Source organism: Pollachius pollachius (genome assembly GCF_949987615.1).
Source record: "Pollachius pollachius genome assembly, chromosome: 18".
NCBI classification, from domain to species: Eukaryota; Metazoa; Chordata; class Actinopteri; order Gadiformes; family Gadidae; genus Pollachius; species Pollachius pollachius.
The window spans coordinates 16,113,676-16,135,629 of NC_136951.1; the positions used below are offsets into that span (position 1 = coordinate 16,113,676).

At 45.3% G+C, this 21,954-nt stretch overlaps 4 protein-coding genes and 1 pseudogene across 5 annotated transcripts; all 5 read left to right on the plus strand.

The window, feature by feature from the left end:
• Positions 1-113: 113 nt before the first annotated feature.
• On the plus strand, positions 114-10,306 carry ints13 (integrator complex subunit 13). The gene is made up of 17 exons (XM_079756183.1): positions 114-539; positions 884-1,140; positions 1,327-1,401; positions 1,616-1,818; positions 2,174-2,254; positions 2,398-2,488; positions 3,153-3,281; positions 5,021-5,105; positions 5,561-5,653; positions 5,970-6,059; positions 6,357-6,535; positions 6,925-7,089; positions 7,556-7,710; positions 8,224-8,454; positions 8,919-9,049; positions 9,392-9,527; positions 10,010-10,306. The coding sequence occupies exons 2-17, from the start codon at positions 916-918 to the stop codon at positions 10,044-10,046; spliced, it is 2,106 nt and encodes a 701-aa protein (XP_079612309.1). The 5' UTR covers positions 114-539; positions 884-915; the 3' UTR covers positions 10,047-10,306.
• Positions 10,307-11,220: 914 nt separating this feature from the next.
• On the plus strand, positions 11,221-12,580 carry LOC307089723 (hepatic lectin-like; annotated as a pseudogene). The gene has a single exon. The product of its transcript is annotated as a hepatic lectin-like (transcript).
• Positions 12,581-14,104: 1,524 nt separating this feature from the next.
• LOC307089592 (perlucin-like protein) lies at positions 14,105-15,553 on the plus strand (the record flags this gene model as incomplete). The annotated part of the gene is given in 4 exon segments (XM_079755941.1): positions 14,105-14,139; positions 14,991-15,237; positions 15,241-15,255; positions 15,257-15,553. Coding segments are annotated over 4 exon segments (594 nt in total).
• Positions 15,554-17,986: 2,433 nt separating this feature from the next.
• LOC307089593 (natural killer cells antigen CD94-like) lies at positions 17,987-18,748 on the plus strand (the record flags this gene model as incomplete). The annotated part of the gene is made up of 1 exon (XM_079755942.1): positions 17,987-18,748. One exon carries the CDS (start codon positions 17,987-17,989, stop codon positions 18,746-18,748), a length of 762 nt encoding a protein of 253 aa, XP_079612068.1.
• Positions 18,749-19,676: 928 nt separating this feature from the next.
• On the plus strand, positions 19,677-21,885 carry LOC307089594 (integrator complex subunit 13-like; the record flags this gene model as incomplete). Its single annotated transcript, XM_079755943.1, has 4 exons — positions 19,677-19,708; positions 20,497-20,627; positions 20,970-21,105; positions 21,588-21,885. 4 exons carry the CDS (start codon positions 19,677-19,679, stop codon positions 21,622-21,624), a joined length of 336 nt encoding a protein of 111 aa, XP_079612069.1. The 3' UTR covers positions 21,625-21,885.
• Positions 21,886-21,954: the final 69 nt, after the last annotated feature.

Here is a 21,954-nt window from a genome sequence, read left to right on the forward strand (position 1 = left end):
TTTAATTGAATTTGGGCAGAGGTTTGGTTCTTTGAGCTGCACCGGAACCTTCAGCAGCGCGGCGCCCCTGGCTCAGCGCCTCCGTCGGACCACTAGTAACGTAACCCCCCACCGTTAAGCAGTTCCGCTAATAACAAACCATCCTAGCTCCTTTTAAATAGTTTATTTTCCGTGATCACTGTATCCCTTCGAAGTTGCATTGGGTGTAAACGATACCAGCCGTATACAAGCAAAATGTGACCCGTGTAGATGGTGTTCTTGTATAGGTATTACGGTAGGAATTGTGTTTTTATAGGTATTACGGTAGAGCAGACGGAGCTGGGCACTACCAGCTAACGTGGTCGTAACACATCCACGACATGTTCGCCTTCGGGTATTCCTAGTTAATAAAAATGCTATAAACGTATTATTTCCAGTTAGGTCACTCGTCTATTAGGTAGTTGGGCCACATAGTTTAGCTGGTTAGGTTTATCTGTAACCCCTGGCCGGGTTTAGCTGGTCTTCAGAGGGAGAGGCCCGCGGTCTGTCACAATCACAAGGTAAACCTGGCTTTATGCTTCATGTTGATCAATTATAAACACTACCCTGTGGTGATGTAGGAATAATTTGACCCTTAACATAAGGTTCATCCCGATCTTTTTATTTTTTTTGTTATTTATTTTTAATTCTTAACCCTCAGTTCTCACCTTGGATAAACAAAGTACATCTTGTCTGCGTGACACATTTTTGCATGCATTGATTTTCTCAATCATAATGTATACTAAGAGTTAGATAAGGGAGTGTGATGGATGATGGCGAAGGTACCAGTCAAGCACAACAGAAAAGTGTGTGCTTATGTTTCGTCCATGTACCTTAATGCCACTCTTCCTCCTATGTACTCTAGTCTACCCAACCCCAAACCGAGACCCTTCCACCATGAAGATGTTCTCCGTGGCCCACAAGACGGCCTTTGTGGTGGACCACTGCCCCTACATGGCCGAGTCCAGCCGGCAGCAGGTGGAGTGTGACGTGCTGACCAAGAGCCGTGCCCAGGGAGTCATACCCCTGGCCCCCGTGTCCAAGTCGCTGTGGACCTGCGCGGTCGAGTGTTCAATGGAGTACTGCCGGATCCTCTACGACGTGTACCCCCTAAACAAGCTGGTCAGTTTCCATTCGTCGGTCTTTTATGTATGTGTGTGTGCCTTGTCTCTGTGTGCCTCGTCTTTAGGTCTTGTGTCTCTCGTCTCATATTTATGTCACATAAACACTGGAGGCCATTTGTTACATAGGATCAGTTGGCTTTGTTGTCTAATAACAGAAAGAGTGCACTTGTCTTTTTCTTCACAGATTAATTACATTGTGAGTGACTCCGAGTTCCACATCCTGAACACCTGGAGACAGGAAGACCAGAGCACCCACGAGGTAATTCAAGGCACCCTCGATACGCAAAACAACTCGTTACGGACCAAGTGGACGAAAACCTCAACGCAACGGCCCAAGCCGTCCAAACTGTGGCGCTCTCAACATCATCATCTCGTGACAAAAAAGGGTTTAGGTGAAGCGGTGATTGCGGTTAAGGCCGGGGCCCCCCCTACTTCCTGTTTCTCTTCTCACTTCCTCCCGTCTGTGGTCGTAGCTCATGTCGGCGCTGGCGGCGGTGGGGCCGCCCAACCCCCGCGAGGACCCCGAGTGCTGCAGCGTCCTGCACGGCCTGGTGGCGGCGGTGGAGTCGCTGTGCAAGCTGACGGAACTGCAGCACGAGCAGCGCACGGTGCTCATGGACACGGCCGAGCGCGTGGCCAACCGGGGCCGCATCATCTGCCTCACCAACGCCAAGAGGTGGGCTGACCCCGCTGGAGCGTCGCCCCGAATCCACGAGGGAGGGCACTGACGCACACTCATTTTAAACTGTTTAAAACTTTTCCTTTATTAATTGTTCATTCTATTATAAATATGCATCAGTTAATTGTGCATGTACACCAACATATGTTTTGGTATACATGCCTTAATCTACATTTGTGTTATTATATTTTTGTGATATCTTTTACTATATCATTTTCTAAAGCAATTATAACCTACATTTTCTCCTTGGATGAATTAAGTAACCTGAATAACTGTATAATTGTGGTTTGTCACCAACAGCCATAATAATAACCTGTTATGAGTCCCAATATATTTTGGTGTGTCTTCACAGTGACACACACGTGCGCATGTTAGAAGACTGCATCCAGGAGACACTCATGGAACAAAACAAGTTGGCCGCAGGCTCGGACAGGTACGTACCGAGCAAGAGCGAGTCAGGCTCGCAACGAGGACGGCATCCGAAAAGGTCCCTTTGCTAAAACCTCCCTTTTGGTACTATGTGTGAGTTTGCGTCTACCTGATTGGCTGAAGGGAAGTGACCATGTTCTCCTCCAGGCTGATGGCCATCCAGCAGTGTGAGCTGGTGCTGGTGCACATCTTCCCAATGGGAGAGGACGCACTGGTGTCTGACCGACCAAAGAAAGAGGTGTGCTCACTGAAATATTTGTACATAATTAAAAACCTTCCCCACAAGTACCATATTTAAAGGCAAATTATGATACATTGCATCAGATGCACCAGGAAAAAACTCCTGTTAAATAATACCAATCAATTAACGATTCACAGTGTTGACTTATAGAATTATTGCTTTTGATAACTGGATTCTAAGGAACAGATTTTTCAGGGGAATTGGGGTTATGTTATGCATACAACTGCCACAGGCATTTTGGACTAGCCAAATAATTAAAACGAATAAAAAAGTCCTGTATGTACAAACATACCGCCTCATGACTAAAGGGCTGATTATGGTTCCACGTCGACGCAACGCAAGGGGGTTTACGGACAGATTACGTCCTTCCGTAATCGGTAATCGCAAGCGCCTCCCAAAAATGTTAACCTTGCGTCGAGGCGACGCAGCAGTAAGGGCGGTGATTGGTCCGCTCACTAAAACCCGACGCAGAACCAACCCAGATTCGCGACTGCGTGGAAGCGTCTGCGAGCTCCTTGCATTGTGTCGACGTGGAATCATAATCAGCCTTTAACAGCCACAAGCTAACGACGAACATGGTGCGATGAGCACTCACCAACTTTCAAACGTGGACGGGGTTGAAGAAATGTGTTTGACACCCGGGGCCATCTGGCCCGGCCAGATCTCTCCCTTACTCACCAGTGAGGTGCACAGTGTGCGGGCGGGCCGACACCTGGCCACCAAGCTCAACATCCTGGTGCAGCAGCACTTCGACCTGGCCTCCACCACCATCACCAACATCCCCATGAAGGTAAGCCAGCGGCTCTGTGGCCCTCAGCCTGTACAGCTACACCACCACTCCCTACAACACTAGACTCGCACAAGGGGGTTCTGGATGATCTGTTTTATCGATCCCCCGATGGGAAATGTGGGTGTCACAGAAGTACAGGACAGTCATAAGAATGAATAGTTATAAAATAAGTCATTTTTATGAACGTGCAAAAAGATAAATGTAAGAAACGAAAATGAACTGATTTAAAAGACAAAAGAAACGGCTACCTATACTCACTTTACTTTATCTTTGTCTGTTTGAGTGTGCTTCTACCCATCCTTCATGGCTGATTCTTTTTATTTTGTTCCTCATCTGCATGGTTTGGAAATATCTCATCTGCATGTTGATCTTGACCTTTGAACCTGCTGCTGGTTTCATGCTGTATTTTCTGTTTTGCTAGCCCACATTAAATGTTTGCGAACAGGTTAGTATTCGCTCACACACGCATGAAAAACCTGAGGGGAGTTTGGCGTTTTTTTTAGCTAGCCCACACACACCTCTTAAAGCCTCAATGAGGAGTTTATGTTTAGTTTTTTAGGAAAAGCACTTTAGATGAATTAAGATGGATTCAGAAGATGGATCCTGTGAGCTCTATGAATACCTTCATGGTGGCACATCAATTAAATTAAGAAATACGCGTTTTCATTTCCTGTTGACAACAGAAAAGAAAAAAGTTACTTGCCAGATATTAATTTGACTGAATTCCGGCTCTCACAGGCTAGAATATTTTTTTGAAGATTAATAAATAGCAAAAATTCTTAATAACAGTTATTGCATTGAGCGCAACAGTCTATTTTGCCATTGTTCAGAGCTTTTATCAGAGTGCTGACTCCTCATAGCTGCTTTTACTTCTGGTAGTGCAAGGCTAACAATTTCAATTTCAGCTTTTTTTTCCCCCTCCTCCCACCCTTCCGATTGGACGATTGTGTTGTATACGATTTAATGTATTTAGGTCATAGTAAAGGAGAGGCAATTTTGGTCTCAGAGGATGAAAGAAATCAATAAAAGCCCTTGCACTAGTTAATCGAAGTATAAAGCTTAAACATACAAACCCCCAAAAAAGATACAAAACCACCTATTCAGTCACTTGTATGCTATAGACACGCGTACAAACTGTTGACTGTCTATGTCCTGCGGGACATTTTTAGTTTATTGTTTAGTCTTCTGTGACCAGTATGCCTCTCCTTGACTTTCCCAAGAGTTTGGTGTCCGTCTCTAGCAAATCTGCAGTCTAGCCCATAGCGATCCAGACATAGTGGTCCCATCTATGTGAACCTCCACCTCTACTGCATCTCCTTTGTCGTGTCTCCGTGTGCCCGTTTGTGCTATCATGATAAGTAGTGTTGTTTTTAACTGTGGCCATCTTAGTCCTCCTCTTCGCTGTATCCAACTGTTGATAGTATTCCATTCACCACAACAGATGTTTGTTAAAAGGAAGGTGTTCTGTACGTTTTGGATTTGTCCATCAATGGTAATCAACACCAGCCTATGTATTATCTGAAGGACGTCCAAACCAACATGAAAAGGCTGATGGACATAATTAAACATTAAAAGATTAGCAAACTGAACCTTCGGCCTCTCACCCACACCCTTCCCATCCTGAACCATGAAATCAGCAGTGTTCACCCATCTCTGTGCATGTGTGTCTGTGCGTACGTGCGTGTACACGGCCACACCGAACTGTGTATCACTGCTCAACGTTGTTCGTACTCGCTTAGGAAGAGCAGCACGCCAACACATCTGCCAACTACGACGTGGAGCTCCTGCACCACCGAGACGCACACCTGGAGTTCTTCAAGAGCGGTGGGTTGAAAACAAATTAGGACCAAACACGTAAACGGATTATGAGGGGTCCCAATGACACTGATCCTCCTCTATCTCCGACTGTAAAACATATGACTTTTGGTCCGAAGAACTACCTCGCTTCTTTAGTCGACTAAAGAGCCACATAGCTCTCACAGTGTTGGATACAGTGTGAGAATTGGTAGTAACAATTCTATGCAACAATACACAGCAGCAATGCTTAGTCAAACGGCTGATATTAGTGGTCAGCCATTACAAGTTGTTTGAAATCTGCCTTTTCCTGTGTTTTAGCGACATCACAAGTGGGCGTGTCCTAATCACACCTACACCCGGTGGCATAATACAATCCCTTTAAGTAAATCTGATGCTACTTCACATAGAATCAATGCTTAGACACCGTTGACGCTAGCCGTCATAACATCCACCCCCGACTGTTGTTGTGTCGCCCCCTGCAGGCGACCTGCACATGGCGGGCAGCACCAGCAGAGACAGCGGCCTGAAGGAGACAGTCACGCTGAAGTGGTGCACGCCGCGGACCAACAGCGTCGGTAGGCTGAGCACCGACACCCTAACCGGGGACGGGGCAGGGGGGGTTTCGGTCCCTCATGCCTGTTAAAAAAAAAGATAGTGTGTCTCGGCCTGGATGAGATACGTTCTAATGACAGTATTTAAAAATATATATATGCATCATCATATTGTGCATGTTATGTTATTTTCTATTCCACCAACCATAATATCGTTTTTCCCACTTGGAATTAGGATGTATTCTGATTCGTTAGTGTAAATGACAGTGTATTAGTGAGTTTTCTGGGTGAGTTGTGATGTAAACGGTGGAGATATTCCCCCTCCCCTCCCCTCCCGCAGAGCTGCACTACTGTACGGGTGCTTACCGCATCTCCCCCACGGACGTCAACAGCCGTCCCTCGTCATGCCTCACCAACTTCCTCCTCAACGGTACGCAGGCACCTGGTAACAGTCCGACCACACAATCACACTCACTGATTAGAAGGGTTTGCTTTGGTTTTATTCGATAAGTCAGACGTAGTAAAAAGGACGAGAGCTTTTTTAAAATTTTGCGACAGGCTATACGCTTGGCTAAATCGTGTTTTAACTGCTGTTGGTCGTTAGCCTCATAGCAAAATTGCCCAAGTCATATTTTAAGGTTCTCCTTGTATTTAGCGTCAAAAATGCCCAAGTCAAATAGATAACTCGCTATTAATTGATTTAATTTGACCCGTCTGTGTTGATCAGGCCGATCGGTGCTGCTGGAGCAGCCCCGGAAGTCGGGGTCGAAGGTCATCAGCCACATGCTGAGCAGCCACGGCGGGGAGATCTTCCTGCACGTGCTCAACAGCACCCGCTCCACCCTGGAGGACCCGCCCTCCATCAGCGAGGGCTGCGGCGGGCGGGTCACCGACTACCGCATCACCGTAGGGCTGCTCCACTGTGGGGAAAATCACTATCGCCATTATTTTGGTCAATATTGAAATCACGATTATTCAAACTGATTATCAAGCTATTTGAGTTTGATAACGTGATGCAATTTTTTCAGCATTTCTCTCCAAAAAACTGTTTGAAAATAGAAAATCTTCAGATCGAAAATAATGTACAAATATCGTATCCAGCTGTTCAATTTCTATAAGACATTTAATGAGTAAAATAAATATACTTTATAAAATTTGGTCGATCGCACAGCGAGTCCCTCGCTCTCTCACCAAAGAGTCAACACATAGTTCAGACAGTCTTATCCCGGCTATCTCTGTTGTATATCCTTTATATGCCGCTACAAGCCGTTGATCATGAAGGGATGATTCCTCAGGACTTCGGGGAGTTCATGAGGGAGAACCGGCTGACTCCGGTCGCAGAGACGGCCCCCAACCCCGGGGGGCGGTTCCCCGCTGACCGGGCCAAGGCCCAGCTGGAGCGCTACACCCGGTACTGGCCCATGATCATCTCCCAGACCACCATCTTCAACATGCAGGCGGTACGGGAACCACAGACAGACACACAGTTAATTTAACTTAATAATTCATATCAGCGATCATCTCCCAGACCACCGTCTACAACATGCACTGCCCACAGACCAACATAATGTCAATATATCAATGAGTTTAAAACATCTTTCATATCTGCCAAAGACTATTTTAGTGGATGAGGCATTAGTTTTAAGCTGCAGATCAATAACAACAAAGTTACCTTTGAGGGACTTGGCAGCTGTCAGTTGATGGTCCACAAAGAACTGGTTGCAAGAGCCTATCAGGAAAAGCAGAAAAAAAAAGAATTTCAAACTCCAATCAATTGTCCTCGTCAATATTGAATATTATCCCTCTCTCTGTCTCTTGCACTCACTCTCTCATTCACTGTCTCACTCTTTCATACCCTCTCTCTCCCTTTCTCCATCTCTTACTCTCCCTCCCTCTCTCTCTCCGTCCTCCATGTCTCTCTCCCAGGTGGTCCCCCTGGCCAACCTGATCGTGAAGGAGGCGCTGAGCGAGGAGGACGTCCTGACCTGTCAGAAGACCGTCTACAACCTGGTGGACATGGAGAGGAAGAACGACCCCCTGCCCATCTCCACCGTTGGCTCCCGGGGCAAGGGCCCCAAGAGGTGAGGGCCGATGTCTGTGCTACGGCACCAAGGTTTAAAACCATAAACGGATCCCGGAGTGGCTTCTGTTATCCTCAAGGGCCTCAAGAGGTGAGGGCCGGTGTTTGTGCTACGGCACCAATGTTTAAAACCAGCAATGGAGAATGGACTCCCCATGAGGTCAGATTTTTGTTATATGTTCATGTTTTTGTGCCGTGATGGACATGGCAGGGACTAGAGACAGGAAAGCGGGTTGCAGAAGAGACGGAATGATGTATAGCGTAGGACCACAGGTGGGAATCGAACCTGTGTCTCTACGAGGCGTATCGCCTACATGGTTGGCTTACTAGTGAATTGGGCCAACGAGATGCCCCCATTAGATACTTAGTCCGTTAAATCATTCAATCGGTGGAATGCTTCAAAACAGTTTTTTCTACAGTGACTTCAACCAATGAAATCGTGCGGCGTCGCTCGTTGTCATGGGGACACACACGTCGGTATTAACCACGAGATCTCTGGTTCCCGCCTCTCCAGGGACGAGCAGTACCGCATCATGTGGAACGAGCTGGAGACGCTGGTGAAGACGCACGCGGCGGGCTCGGAGCGCCACCAGCGCGTGCTGGACTGCATCGTGGCGTGCCGCAGCAAGCCCCCCGAGGAGGAGGAGCGCAAGAAGAGGGGCCGCAAGCGGGAGGACCGCGAGGAGCGGCCCGACAAGAACGGCACCAAGGAGCCGGAGGACAAGGCCTGGCAGGACTCGGAGAGGTAGGGGCAGGCTCTCGGCCGCCGGGGCGGATGAACAGGGGTTACACACAGTCAGACCGACCCAGTAGTGAGCTGGCCGGGCCCAGAGAGGTCTTTTATTTATTAGTGGGCGAGAGTGTGTCATGGCTAACTGGGGTGGACTTCCAGCCGAAAGGTACTGGGTTCCATTGACCATAGCCTAACCCTTAGGGCGTGCTAAGCCCCCCCCCCCCCCCCCCCCCCAAACTGCTCCATGTGTATCTGAATTCACTTGTTAGTCAGTCTTTGATTAAAGTGTATCCTAAATGCTGAAAATCTATAGGTTGAAGATTTGTAACTTTTCTACCAATAGCATGCACCAATAGCAAGAATTCTTAAGGGGACACTCATTGTGTTTTGTTAATTTTGAACCCATCAGTTCAAGTTTCGAGAGTTTTGTCCCTCCCTCCTACATGTACTCATTTTTGTCTTGTTACATCCCCCAGACTGAAGGGGGCGCTGGAGAAAGAGGAGCAGGAGTCAGAGGTGATAAAGGACTCGCCCGACTCCCCAGAGCCACAGAACAAGAAGCCGCGCCTGGCCACAGAGGAGGTCCAGCCCTCGGAGAAGGCCAAAGGTAACCCTGATGTGAAAGATACATGTTGTTCGAGATATAAAACTGTTGAAAGCACTTGCCAGTGTGTTTGTAGGCCTAGCATTTTGCCTAGGAGTTGGCAGGTCTTTATCCAATGAACTTGTTTGAGTTTAATATAAAAAAAGGTAAAGCTAAAATATTATTGCAATTTGTATATTTTGTACTTATTTTTTATCAGGATAATTAAATGTAATTTTACACATTCTGGACTGTACCATAATCTGAAAATTTGGGCCCAGGCCAATAACGAATAATCAACGTAGAACGGCATCAGCCAATGAAAACGCAGTACTCTGCCCCTGTCTCTCTCTGTCCGTCTTCCAGGCCCGGTCTCTCTTCTGGCGCTGTGGACCAATCGGATCACGGTGGCCAATTCCAGGAAACACCAGGAGTTTGCGGGCAGGACGAGCTCCGTGAATAACAAGGCTGAACTCTACCAGCACCTTAAAGACGACAACGGGTGGGTAAAGGTCACACGTTAGGTTTACCTTCAGTACGATCCTGGGTCGCTCAACCAGTGCCAGGGTTCAATTCCCTCTGGTGCTGCCCGTGCTTAGAACCGGTGCATCTTAAATCAAATTATTTATTGATTGATTGTATGTATATTTAGTTATACAGGCAGTTACATTATTGTTGACTCTTTGCATTAAAGCATCCGCCAAGTGACCGTACAAATCATTTCTTGTTACTTGTGTCATCTGTTCTCTATAAATTCTTTATTACTTTTGCAGAGGGTTGAGTTTGACTTTGATATAGACACACGTGTTTCTGTTCAAACAAACAGACATGGTCATTCTGCAGCTGCTTATGGCAGGTCAAGGGTCATCGATGTAGTATGTCGTACACCCTTTAGTAGTGATAAATCATTAAAAAAAAGCAAACTTTCTCCTTGCATGGGTCAAGTTTATTTTTAATTTGTTACCTTTTGTCTCCCGGCCTCAGAATGGACGTCCATGAAAACGGAAAGGCCTCCAGATGATCTCAGCACACCCTCACAGCAGCCGCCACCATGGTTACCGTGGTAACCATTGGCCACGCCCTCCAAGGAGGCAGAGTACTCAGGGGGGATGTCGGCACCGTTTTCCTCCAGACTTGGTTTTCCTACGCGGGCACTTGGATACAAACACAGACATTGAGCTGCGACGTCGCATCTTCTCAGTTTTTTTCTATATTCTTTTGTTTTTCTATTCAAAGTTCTTTGTTTTGTAGATATGCCGATCACATGTTGTGTAAAGCAATAAAATTGTCACAAGATGATGTGTTTTGTCGTCGGTTGAGAACTAATTGAAGCGATGTGGATTAAAGCTGGGGTAGGCAATTTATTTTAGAATAGTCTTTTGGCTATATCCTTTACACCCCAACAGCAATACATGAATCAAATGCTCATAAAAATAAACAAAAATGGGGAAACTTTTGATTTTGCAGGCCTATACTAAGCTCGTCCAATCAGTTCATTCCAGTTTCACTTCATTCCAAATGAAATGATTGGATGTCTTCCCTGTCCGTCTACCTACCCGGTAGGTAGCCTGGTAACTACCTTTAACTCACGGGGATTCTTCTCTTGAGGGGACATTCAATAGATAAATTGTTAGTATAAATTCATGATACCGGGAGTAACAAAATAAAAAGCGTGATACCGGTTGGCTACAGGTCTGACACCAAAGTGGTCGGTAGCATGGGCAGAGATCATGGGGTTGGGCCAGTAAAAAATGGTGTGGGCCATCTTTCCCAGAAGAAAACAACTTACAAAAACATGTACTGTACATGTACCCTATCACTCGTGCATTCATAACCCCTCTCTCGCAAATGGGCAGTCAGCTCTGCTGGAGAACTGTAACTTTATTTTAGTCAAGGCATATGGCTCAAATGTGTATTTGAAGAATGTTGATCTGTATTTTGGTCTTTTTTCAGACAATCAACCTTACGTTTATGACCATAAGTGATGCACTAAACGTACCACTTCCTTAAAGAACAGGATGTGTCTTACCATACACAGTGCCTCTGCAAGCCCATGTAGATTCTGGTTAAAATACTTCCTGTTCGATCAAAGGAGGTGTTAAGACTTTGATATGCTGGCATTCAAAACGCACAGAAAGATTAGGCATACATAGGAGTAGGACGATAAGGTAAACTCTGACAGTTTGGACCAGAATATGGCTGAAGTGATTTACGCCAGGCCCAACATGATGACCAAGGCCAGGTATAGACAAGGAGATGGAGAGGAGAGGATAGCGGAGATCTACAGTAACATTGAGAGCCTCAGAGATCAACACCAGGACTATGTGGGGACAGAGGAGTCCTCCAAGTCTCTGCAAACAGTAAGAAGTCAGCAGCCGGACCCTGTGAGCCCTCCTCGGTGGCCGATCAGGGCTGCGGTGGTGCTTCTGGTCCTGCTGTCTGTTGCCCTGCTGGCTGGACTGCTTTGGTTAGCAGTGCAACACAAGACGAAGACTGTAAGCATTGACAGAGACATGGAGCAACTTCTCCAAAGGCTGAGGAATGTGACTGAGCAGAGAGACGCACTGCTTTGCCCACAGGACTGTCCAGGTGGTTGGGATAAGTTTGGTTGTAAATGTTACCGGCATTTCAATGTGTCAATAAGAGCAGGGAGTCCTGTGTTTCCCACGGAGCAGATCTGGTGGTCGTGGACCGTGAAGAGGAGCTGGACTTCATTAGCAGGTACGACAGGAACATCTGGCTCGGAGCGACAGATGAGGCCAGGGAAGGGTTGTGGAGATGGGTTGATGGGACCGTCCTGTCAGCGGATCACCCCTCCTGGAGAAAGGGGAAACCTGATGGTGGCAAGGACAAGAACTGCTTAAGAAGGTTCAGGGAGCAGACCAACTTTAAATGGAAAGATGAGACCTGTGAAGCCGGTAACTATGGGCTTTGTGAAAAATCAATGAAATGATGGATGGAAACATTTCTTTGTCTGACTGATTTGTTTCGTTGACTATTTCTTAAATCTTAATGCCAACAGACACTCAATGTTTTGTTTGATACTTGTTAAGTTCTGCCATCCGATAAGAGCTTTGATTTGCTGCAAGGTTTTATCTCCTTAAAAGGAGATGACATGAAGACTTCACTGATCACTGCAGGAGCTGTACATAGATGCTGAACTTGTGACATTATTTTTTTAAATGTTTCCACAGTTGCTCTCGGTGTTGGAGGATGAGGTTAGGCGATAAAGAATCATGACAGTCATTGGCTGGATTTCAGTTGCTGCAAACCACACTGGTTCTCTATCGAGGACTGCATTTGCTGCCTTTGCCTTTGTCCCCTCAGCTAATTATTTAATTATTTTTCTGTTGAAATGTATCTTGACTTTGGTACCATGTAGTGTGATCACTATAAAACACTTGTGTATAAATTATCTAGTGGTTCTACAGTGTTCAGAGAGAACAGTACACTTGTGTCCTGATGTCTGATTCGGCTTGTAGGTCTGTACTTAGTTTTGCGTTACTGAATGAACACTTTTGAAGGTATGCATTCGCACACATACAGTAATTTGTAAATTGCATTGATTCTGTAAATGAAGTTGAATCTATTCAGCTGTGTTTGCTGTAGTTAATTTGACCTTTTATTAAAGCAGCCCTTGATTAATATGTTTTGCTGATATTTTATACATTGGATTTAGTTTGGACAAAAAAAAGACTCAAAAGCATGGTGCAGACCGGATGGCCTAACAGAAAGGCTCTCCCACCACAACTTCAACAGGACTGGCAGTACCGTCAGGATCTGCTGGTAGCAGACGGTCTACTAATGAAGGGCAAAAGACTCGTCATCCCCGTTACTATGCAAGAGGGGATGCTCAACAAGATTCATGAAGGTCACCAGGGCCAGTTTTTCTAAAGTCATCCAGTGGGATTTCGGATCGGATCAAATCTTGGAAATGGGTCTTTCAAGGCAAAAGAGGGATTCTGAACTAAGATCAGATCATGGAATCTGATCTTACATTTGATCTGGATCAAACCTGCCCTTTGGGTTTTTCAAAACTTTGATTATTTGACTAAAAAAACAGGATTATCCTGATCCCATCGGAAGGGTGGATCAGTTGTGACTTTTGGAAGCAAATAAAATCAGGTTCTTTTTAAGTGAATGATCACAAAACCAATGTTTTCTGATGATATATGCATTTTTAAAAAAACGTTCACCAAGACAGTGACCATGGATATAAAGAAAATATACGAAGCATGTCAAATGTAATGAGATATGGTAAAAAAAACAAAAAAAAATCTCAAAGCTATCAGCTGTGGGTGCAAAGACATGATGTATTTAAATAGTCTCACCCATTAACCAGCAACGAGCTGACTGGTTTGAGCCTAATTGAGCACAAGCCAAAGCAATCACACTCAAGGCTTATAAGTTCAGTATTGGCTACACCAAAGAGTTGAAACGATGGACTCAAATGGGCCTAATTCCACTGTGGCAGAAACCTGTGCACTACTGGAGGGTGTTTCAGGGCAATTCTGCCTCAATAGTAGGAGGTTTCAGTTCTGCAAGGGTGGAGAAGTGACCAATAAAGGAAAAGACAACATTTGGGAGGACATAACCAATCATGTCAATGCCATGGGGTCTGGCCAGAAGAGGACCATAAAATAAGTTATGCTGCGATGGAAGAACCTTAGGGCCAGGGCAACGAAAGTTCTTACGGGAGCCAAAAAAAAGCAAACAGGTAACAAGCCATATAAGAGGGGTGAGTTCACTGATATGGTCCTTGATATCATAGGAGGAGAAAAATCTGAAGCTCTGCATGGCATTGAAGGCATAGAAGGTGATGGAGGGGCCACAATTGAAGAGACTATGACTACAGAAGAATGTGACCAAAATTCTCCTGCAAAGGAAATGTTTTTCCTGGAGCTGACTCCAGTGATTGAGGGGGAAGTATTTTTTGCCTACCTGTTGTTCTTTGCTGAGCCAGTAGGCTACACTGTTGGTTCCAGTTAAGGCTCTGGTAAACAGGATTTGGTAATCCTGAAATCTGGTATTTGGATCAGAGTGATCCAATCCAATGTTCCTTTTTCCTATAAAAGTACGATGGATCAGGAGATCCTGGATAGCAAAAACATGGGGTTTCCAAATCCGGATCAATTTGATGCAGATTAAAAATCATATTGGGCCAGGGCATGACAAAATGTATTGCCAGAGCATAGCAGTCTGTATGGTGGCGGGGTCAGACCAAACACATATCACAGAATGTGGAAAACTGTGTGATATGTGCAAAGCACAATGCACCAGAACCACGGCTGACGACACCATTACCTGCTAGACCATAGCAGCGCTTTGCAGCAGATCAGTTAGAGTGCAATGTACCTTGTACCTTCTCACGCTACATTGATGAAGCTAACCTCACCTCAACTACCACAGCCCATTTAAAGGAGAAGTTGAAGTCCATATTCACATGCCATGGAGTCCCGGAGACTGTCGTCACCGACAACGGCCCCCGATTCTGTGCAACTGTGTTTGCGGACTTCGCCAGAGAATACGACTCCAGCCATGTGACCAGCAGCCCCCGTTATCCGCAGAGCAACGGGGAAGCTGAAGGAGCCGTGCGGACGGTGAAATCTCTCCTGGGTAAGGGGGAGGATACAGACAAGGCACTCATGGCTTAGTGGGCTAGCCCGTTGTAGCATGGATCATCCCCAGCACAGCTATTGATGGGGTCGGCATATCAGAACACCTTTGCCCGTTAGCCAGGAGAAACTACATCCTAAGTGGCCTGAACTCCAGGCTTTCAGAAGGAAGGATCAAGACATGAAGGAGAAACAAACATCCTCGTTCAATAAGCTCCAACACCAAGATCTTACAACGTTGACCTACCCTCGGGAGTCTATGTCAGACTCCACATCAAGGTCATTACAGAGACCGCTACCGTGACAAGATAAAGGCGGGTTAGTAAGAAGTCAACTGTGAGCCGTTTAAGGTGTCCGATCAGGGCTGTGGTGGTGCTTCTGGGCCTGCTGTCTATTGTCCTGCTGGCTGGACTCATTGGGTTAACAGTGCAACACAAGACCGTCTTGGAGAAGACCGTATGCATGAACAGAGACGAGGAGCAACTTCTCCAAAGGCTGAAGAATGTGGCAGAGCAGAGAGACGCACTGCTCTGCCCACAGGACTGTCCAGGTGGTTCGCATAAGTTTGGTTGTAAATGTTACAGTCTTTCCGGAGGGTAGGGATCCTGGAAGTTAGTTCAGGAAGCTCTGTGTTATCCACGGAGCAGATCTGGTGGTCGTGGACAGTGAAGAGGAGATGGACTTCATTAGAACGTACGGCAGGAATATCTGGCTCGGAGCGACAGACGAGGCCAGTGAAGGGTTGTGGAGATGGGTTGATGGGACCGTCCTGTCAGTGGATAACCCCTCCTGGAGAAAAGGGAAACCTGATGGTGGCAAGGACAAGAACTGCTTAAGAAGGTTCAGGGAGCAGACCAACTTAAAATGGACGGATGAGCTCTGTGAAGACTTAAACTGGGTGCTTTGTGAATAAAGTGTAACAAAATGATCGATGAAAACATTTATTTGTGACCATTTTATAAATCTTAATGCCAACAGACGGTTGTTTTGTTCCATACTTGTTGAGCTCAGCCATTCGATAAGAGCTGTGATTGGCTGCGAGGTGTAATCTCCTTAAAAGGAGATGACATGAAGACTTAACTGGTTACTGCAGGATCTGTACATAGATGCTGCTCTTGTTACATTCTTTTATTTTTTCAACAGTTGCTCTTGGTGTTGGAGGCTGAGGTTAGGCGGTAAAGAGTCATGACAGTCATTGGCTGGTTTCCAGTTGCTGCAAACCACACTAGTTCTCTATCAGGACTGCATTTGCTGCCCTTGCCTTTGTCCCCTCAGCTAATTATTCAATTATTATTCAATTCTGTATCTTGACTTTGCCACAATGTAGTGTCATCACAACAAAACACTTGTGTATAAATTATCTGTTTGTTCTACTGTGTTCAGAGTAGCAGTAGACTGTTGCCTAAAATGACAATTTGTCTTTCTGTAATTTGCACTAAAAACATCCTCATCTCCCGAACCCCTCAGATAATCATGGCACATCGCACAACATCTAAGCACCCATTGAAATAACTTGGGATTATCAATAAGACATTATTAGTGTCCATAAGAACGTTTATTCAATCCATTGTTTATGGCCTGACAGGCTGCGGGAAAACGGCCGCTCTGAGTGACGCGGTGCGTGAGTTTCAAAATGGAAGTTTTTGACAATCAGGTGCCACCCCAAATAAGAGACCCCCCCCCCCTTTAATAAAAGGTCAAAAGGTCAAAATCCCTACAGCAAACACAGTTGAATGGACACCCCCCCCCTCCCCCCCAGCAATAATGTCCTGGCTACCCCCCTGCCCTCATAGTCTTTGTTCTCTACAGCAAATGATATGAGACTTGGGCCTAACACATTCAGCCAGTTGGAATAGAAGAGCACACCAGAATAGGCCTGTTTAGTAAGCAGGATTTGATGACGCATTCCTACACTTATAAAATGCAATTCAATCTGGAAGTAATCCAAGTATTCAGAATAAAATACTCAGATTGAGTGATGTAACTGAATTTGTTACATATTACATTTTTAGGCATGTATTCTGCATTCTGTAACTGGATACATTTTAAAAGTACCCTTCCCAACACTGTTAGTAGTGATAATAAAAGCAAAAAAAGCAAACTTTCTCCTTGCATGGGTTAAGTTTATTTTTAATTTGTCACCTCTTCTCTTCCGGCCTTCAGAATGGACATCCTCAACAACGGCAAGGCCTCCTGATGATCACAGCACACCCTCACAGCAGCAGCAGCAGCCGCCATGGTTACCGTGGTGACCATGCTCTCCACGGAGGCGGAGGACTCGGGGGATGCCGGGAGCGTTCTTCCTCCCGACGTCGTTTTTCCCACTTGGATACGAAGACAACAGACTTTGAGCTCCGACGTTGGACCTTCTCCGTTTTTTTATATACACTTTTGTTTTTCTATTCAAAGTTCTTCGTTTTGTAGATATGCCGATCAAACGTTGTGTGAAGCAATAAAGTTGTCACAAGATGATGTGTTTGGTCGTCGGTTGAGAACTAATTGAAGCGATGCGGTGTTAAAGCTGAGGAAGGCAATTCATTTTACAATAATCTTTTGGCGATATTCTTAACATCCCAAAAGCAATACATAAATCAAATGCTCAGACAAAATAAATAAATAAAAATGGGGCATCTGTGGATGTTGCAGGCCTATACTAACCTTGTCCAATCATTTCATTTGGGCCAAATGAAATTACTGGATGGCTTACTTTCCCGTCTCCCAACATAGTCGGTAGCCTGGTAGCTACCTTTGTAATTTAGGGGGAGTCTTTTCTTGAGGGGACATTCAATAGATCAATTGTTACAATCAATTCATGATACCAGGTTTGCTGTACTTGGTGTAAGTCTTACACCAAGTGGTCAGAAGTGTAGGCAGAGATAATACTTTCTGTAGAAAATGGTGTGTGCCATCTTTTCCCAGAAGACAGAAGAAAACGACTTACAAAAACGTGTACATGTACCTTGCATTCATAACCGCTCTCTTGCAAATGGGCAGTCAGTTCCACTGGGGAACTATAACTTTATTTCAGCCAAGACCTAAGGCTCAAATGTGTATTAGAAGAATGTCTTAATGTGTATTTTTGGACCTTTTAATGTGGATCGAACTATCAACCTTACGGTTATGACCATAAGTGATTTGCATTTCCACTTACTAAGAAAACAGGATGTGTCTTATCATACACAGTGTCTCTGCAAGCCCATGAAGAAAATGGCATCCGGTTGAAATACTTCTTGTTTTATCAAAGTAGGTGTTAAGTCTGACATGCTGGCATTCAAAACGCACAGAAAGACCAAGCACGCATAGCGGTACAACGATAAGAAACTCTGAAAACAGCTTGGACCAGAATATGGCTGAGGTGATTCACGCCAGGCCCAACATGATGACCAAGGCCAGGAACACACAAGGAGATGGAGAGGAGGGTATAGAGGACATCTACGATAGCATTGAGAGCCTCGGAGATCAACACCAGGACTATGTGGGGACAGAGGAGTCCCCCAACACTCTGGGAACAGTAAGAAGTCAGCAGCCGGACCCTGTGAGCCCTCCTCGGTGGCCGATCAGTGCAGTGGTGGTGCTTCTGGGCCTGCTGTCTGTTGCCCTGCTGGCTGGACTGCTTGGGTTGGCAGTGCAACACAAGACGAAGACTTTAAGCATGGACAGAGACGTGGAGCAACTTCTCCAAAGGCTGAAGAATGTGACAGAGCAGAGAGAATCACTGCTTTGTAAACTGGGCTGTCCAAATGGCTGGGATAATTTTGGTTATAAATGTTACCGGCTTTCCAATATGCTGGGATCCTGGAATAAGAGCAGGGAGTTATGTGTTTCCCAAGGTGCAGATCTTGTGGTTGTGGACAGTAAAGAGGAGACTGACTTCATTAGCAGGTATGGTGGGTACTTCTGGCTCGGAGCGACAGATGAGGCCAGTGAAGGGATGTGGAGATGGGTTGATGGGACCGTCCTGTCAGCGGATCACCCCTCCTGGTCTAGCGAGAAACCTGATGGTGGCAAGGAGAAGAACTGCTTGAGGAGGTTCGGGGAAGCGACCAACTTAAAATGGACAGATGTGAGCTGTGAAGACAGAAGAAGGGGACTTTGTGAACATATCTAATAAAATGATGGATGATAAAAAAAGAAAAAAAAAAAGATGTTTTGTTTCGCACTTGTTGGGTTCTGCCATTCTGCCAAGAGCTATGATTGGCTGCAAGGTGTTATCTCCTTAACATTACTGAATGAACACTTTTAAAAAGGTACATATGCATATATTCATTCGCACACATACAGTCATTTGTAAATTGCATTGAATCTGTAAATGTAGTGTCCATTCAGCTGTGTTTGCTGTAGTGAATTTGACCTTTTATTAAAGAATCTCTTGATTCATATGTTTTGCTGATATTTTATTCATTGGATTTAGTTTGGTCTTGGTCCCTTTGAACAGACATTGTTCAATGGGATAATGATATTGACATTTAATTTACTTTTAGGACCCAAAAAAATGGTTTAGTCTTTTAATCCTATCCTGGGTCGCTCAACTAGTGCCCAGTTTCAAATCCTTCTGGTACTGCCCCTGCTTAGAACGGTTACATCTCAAATCTAATGTTTCAGTCACTCATGTATCTGTAATTATTGCAGTTACATTATTGCTAAGACGCTTTGGATAAAGCATCCGCCAAATGATCGTACAAATCATTTCCTGTGACTTGTGCAATCTGCTCTCTATATAGTCTTTATTACTTTTGCAGAGGGCTGAGTTGGACTTTGGTGAAGACACGTGTTTTTCTGTTCAATGTCAAAGTGAAACATTATAAAATGTGCAGTATAAACATGGGCATTCTGCAGCTGCTTATGGCAGGTCAAGGGTCATCAATGTAGTAGGCAGTACACCCTTTAGTATAGTCTAGTATAGAATCATTTCAGGCTTGCTCTGACAATAAAGTACTTACGTATCGTATCGTTGTTCACACAAGAAAAGCAAACTTTCTCCTTGCATGGGATAAGTTTCTTATTCAGTCGTTACCTTTTAATTTTCGGCCTTCAGAATGGACGTCCACGAAAACGGCAAGGCCTCCAGGTGATCACAGCACACCCTCACAGCAGCAGCCGCCACCATGGTTACCGTGGTAACCGTGGACCACGCCCTCCAGGGAGGCGGGGGACTCGGGGGACGTCGGGAGCGTTCTCCTCCCGACGTCGTTTTCCCACGCGGGCACTTGGATACAAACACAACAGACTTTGAGCTCAGACGTCGGACCTTCTCCGTTTTTTTATATACACTTTTTATATACACGTAGTTTTTCCATTCAAAGTTCTTTGCTATGCAGATATGCCGATCACACGTTGTGTAAAGCAATAAAGTTGCCACAAGATGATGCGTTTTGTCATCGGAAATATTTTGGCAGTATTCTTACACACAGTCAGACCGACCCAGTAGTGAGCTGGCCGGGCTCAGAGAGGTCTTTTATTTATTAGTGGGCGAGAGTGTGTCATGGCTAACTGGGGTGGACTTCCAGCCGAAAGGTACTGGGTTCCATTGACCATAGCCTAACCCTTAGGGCGTCCTAAGCCCCCCCCCCCCCCCCCCCCCCCCCAAACTGCTCCATGTGTATCTGAATTCACTTGTTAGTCAGTCTTTGATTAAAGTGTATCCTAAATGCTGCAAATCTATATTATCCCAAAAAGGTTGAAGATTTGTAACTTTTCTACCAATAGCATGTCCCCTTAAGTTTTAAGAATTCTTAAGGGGCTAAGAACTCTTAAGGGGACACTCATTGTGTTTTGTTAATTTTGATCAGTTCAAGTTTCGAGAGTTTTGTCCCTCCCTCCTACATGTACTCATTTTTGTCTTGTTACATCCCCCAGACTGAAGGGGGCGCTGGAGAAAGAGGAGCAGGAGTCAGAGGTGATAAAGGACTCGCCCGACTCCCCAGAGCCACAGAACAAGAAGCCGCGCCTGGCCACAGAGGAGGTCCAGCCCTCGGAGAAGGCCAAAGGTAACCCTGATGTGAAAGATACATGTTGTTCGAGATTTAAAACTGTTGAAAGCACTTGCCAGTGTGTTTGTAGGCCTAGCATTTTGCCTAGGAGTTGGCAGGTCTTTATCCAATGAACTTGTTTGAGTTTAATATAAAAAAAGGTAAAGCTAAAATATTATTGCAATTTGTATATTTTGTACTTATTTTTTATCAGGATAATTAAATGTAATTTTACACATTCTGGACTGTACCATAATCTGAAAATTTGGGCCCAGGCCAATAACGAATAATCAACGTAGAACGGCATCAGCCAATGAAAACGCAGTACTCGGCCCCTGTCTCTCTCTGTCCGTCTTCCAGGCCCGGTCTCTCTTCTGGCGCTGTGGACCAATCGGATCACGGTGGCCAATTCCAGGAAACACCAGGAGTTTGCGGGCAGGACGAGCTCCGTGAATAACAAGGCTGAACTCTACCAGCACCTTAAAGACGACAACGGGTGGGTAAAGGTCACACGTTAGGTTTACCTTCAGTACGATCCTGGGTCGCTCAACCAGTGCCAGGGTTCAATTCCCTCTGGTGCTGCCCGTGCTTAGAACCGGTGCATCTTAAATCAAATTATTTATTGATTGATTGTATGTATATTTAGTTATACAGGCAGTTACATTATTGTTGACTCTTTGCATTAAAGCATCCGCCAAGTGACCGTACAAATCATTTCTTGTTACTTGTGTCATCTGTTCTCTATAAATTCTTTATTACTTTTGCAGAGGGTTGAGTTTGACTTTGGTATAGACACACGTGTTTCTGTTCAAACAAACAGACATGGTCATTCTGCAGCTGCTTATGGCAGGTCAAGGGTCATCGATGTAGTATGTCGTACACCCTTTAGTAGTGATAAATCATTAAAAAAAAGCAAACTTTCTCCTTGCATGGGTCAAGTTTATTTTTAATTTGTTACCTTTTGTCTCCCGGCCTCAGAATGGACGTCCATGAAAACGGAAAGGCCTCCAGATGATCTCAGCACACCCTCACAGCAGCCGCCACCATGGTTACCGTGGTAACCATTGGCCACGCCCTCCAAGGAGGCAGAGTACTCAGGGGGGATGTCGGCACCGTTTTCCTCCAGACTTGGTTTTCCTACGCGGGCACTTGGATACAAACACAGACATTGAGCTGCGACGTCGCATCTTCTCAGTTTTTTTCTATATTCTTTTGTTTTTCTATTCAAAGTTCTTTGTTTTGTAGATATGCCGATCACATGTTGTGTAAAGCAATAAAATTGTCACAAGATGATGTGTTTTGTCGTCGGTTGAGAACTAATTGAAGCGATGTGGATTAAAGCTGG

What these genes read in the sequence shown, in the direction of transcription:
- ints13 (XM_079756183.1), top strand. Translation starts at nt 916, where the DNA reads ATGAAGATGTTCTCCGTGGCCCACAAGACGGCCTTTGTGGTGGACCAC. An exon ending in AAGACCAGAGCACCCACGAG is followed by an intron (nt 1,402 to 1,615) that starts GTAATTCAAGGC and finishes CTGTGGTCGTAG; the next exon opens with CTCATGTCGGCGCTGGCGGC. An exon ending in CTGACCGACCAAAGAAAGAG is followed by an intron (nt 2,489 to 3,152) that starts GTGTGCTCACTG and finishes TGGCCCGGCCAG; the next exon opens with ATCTCTCCCTTACTCACCAG.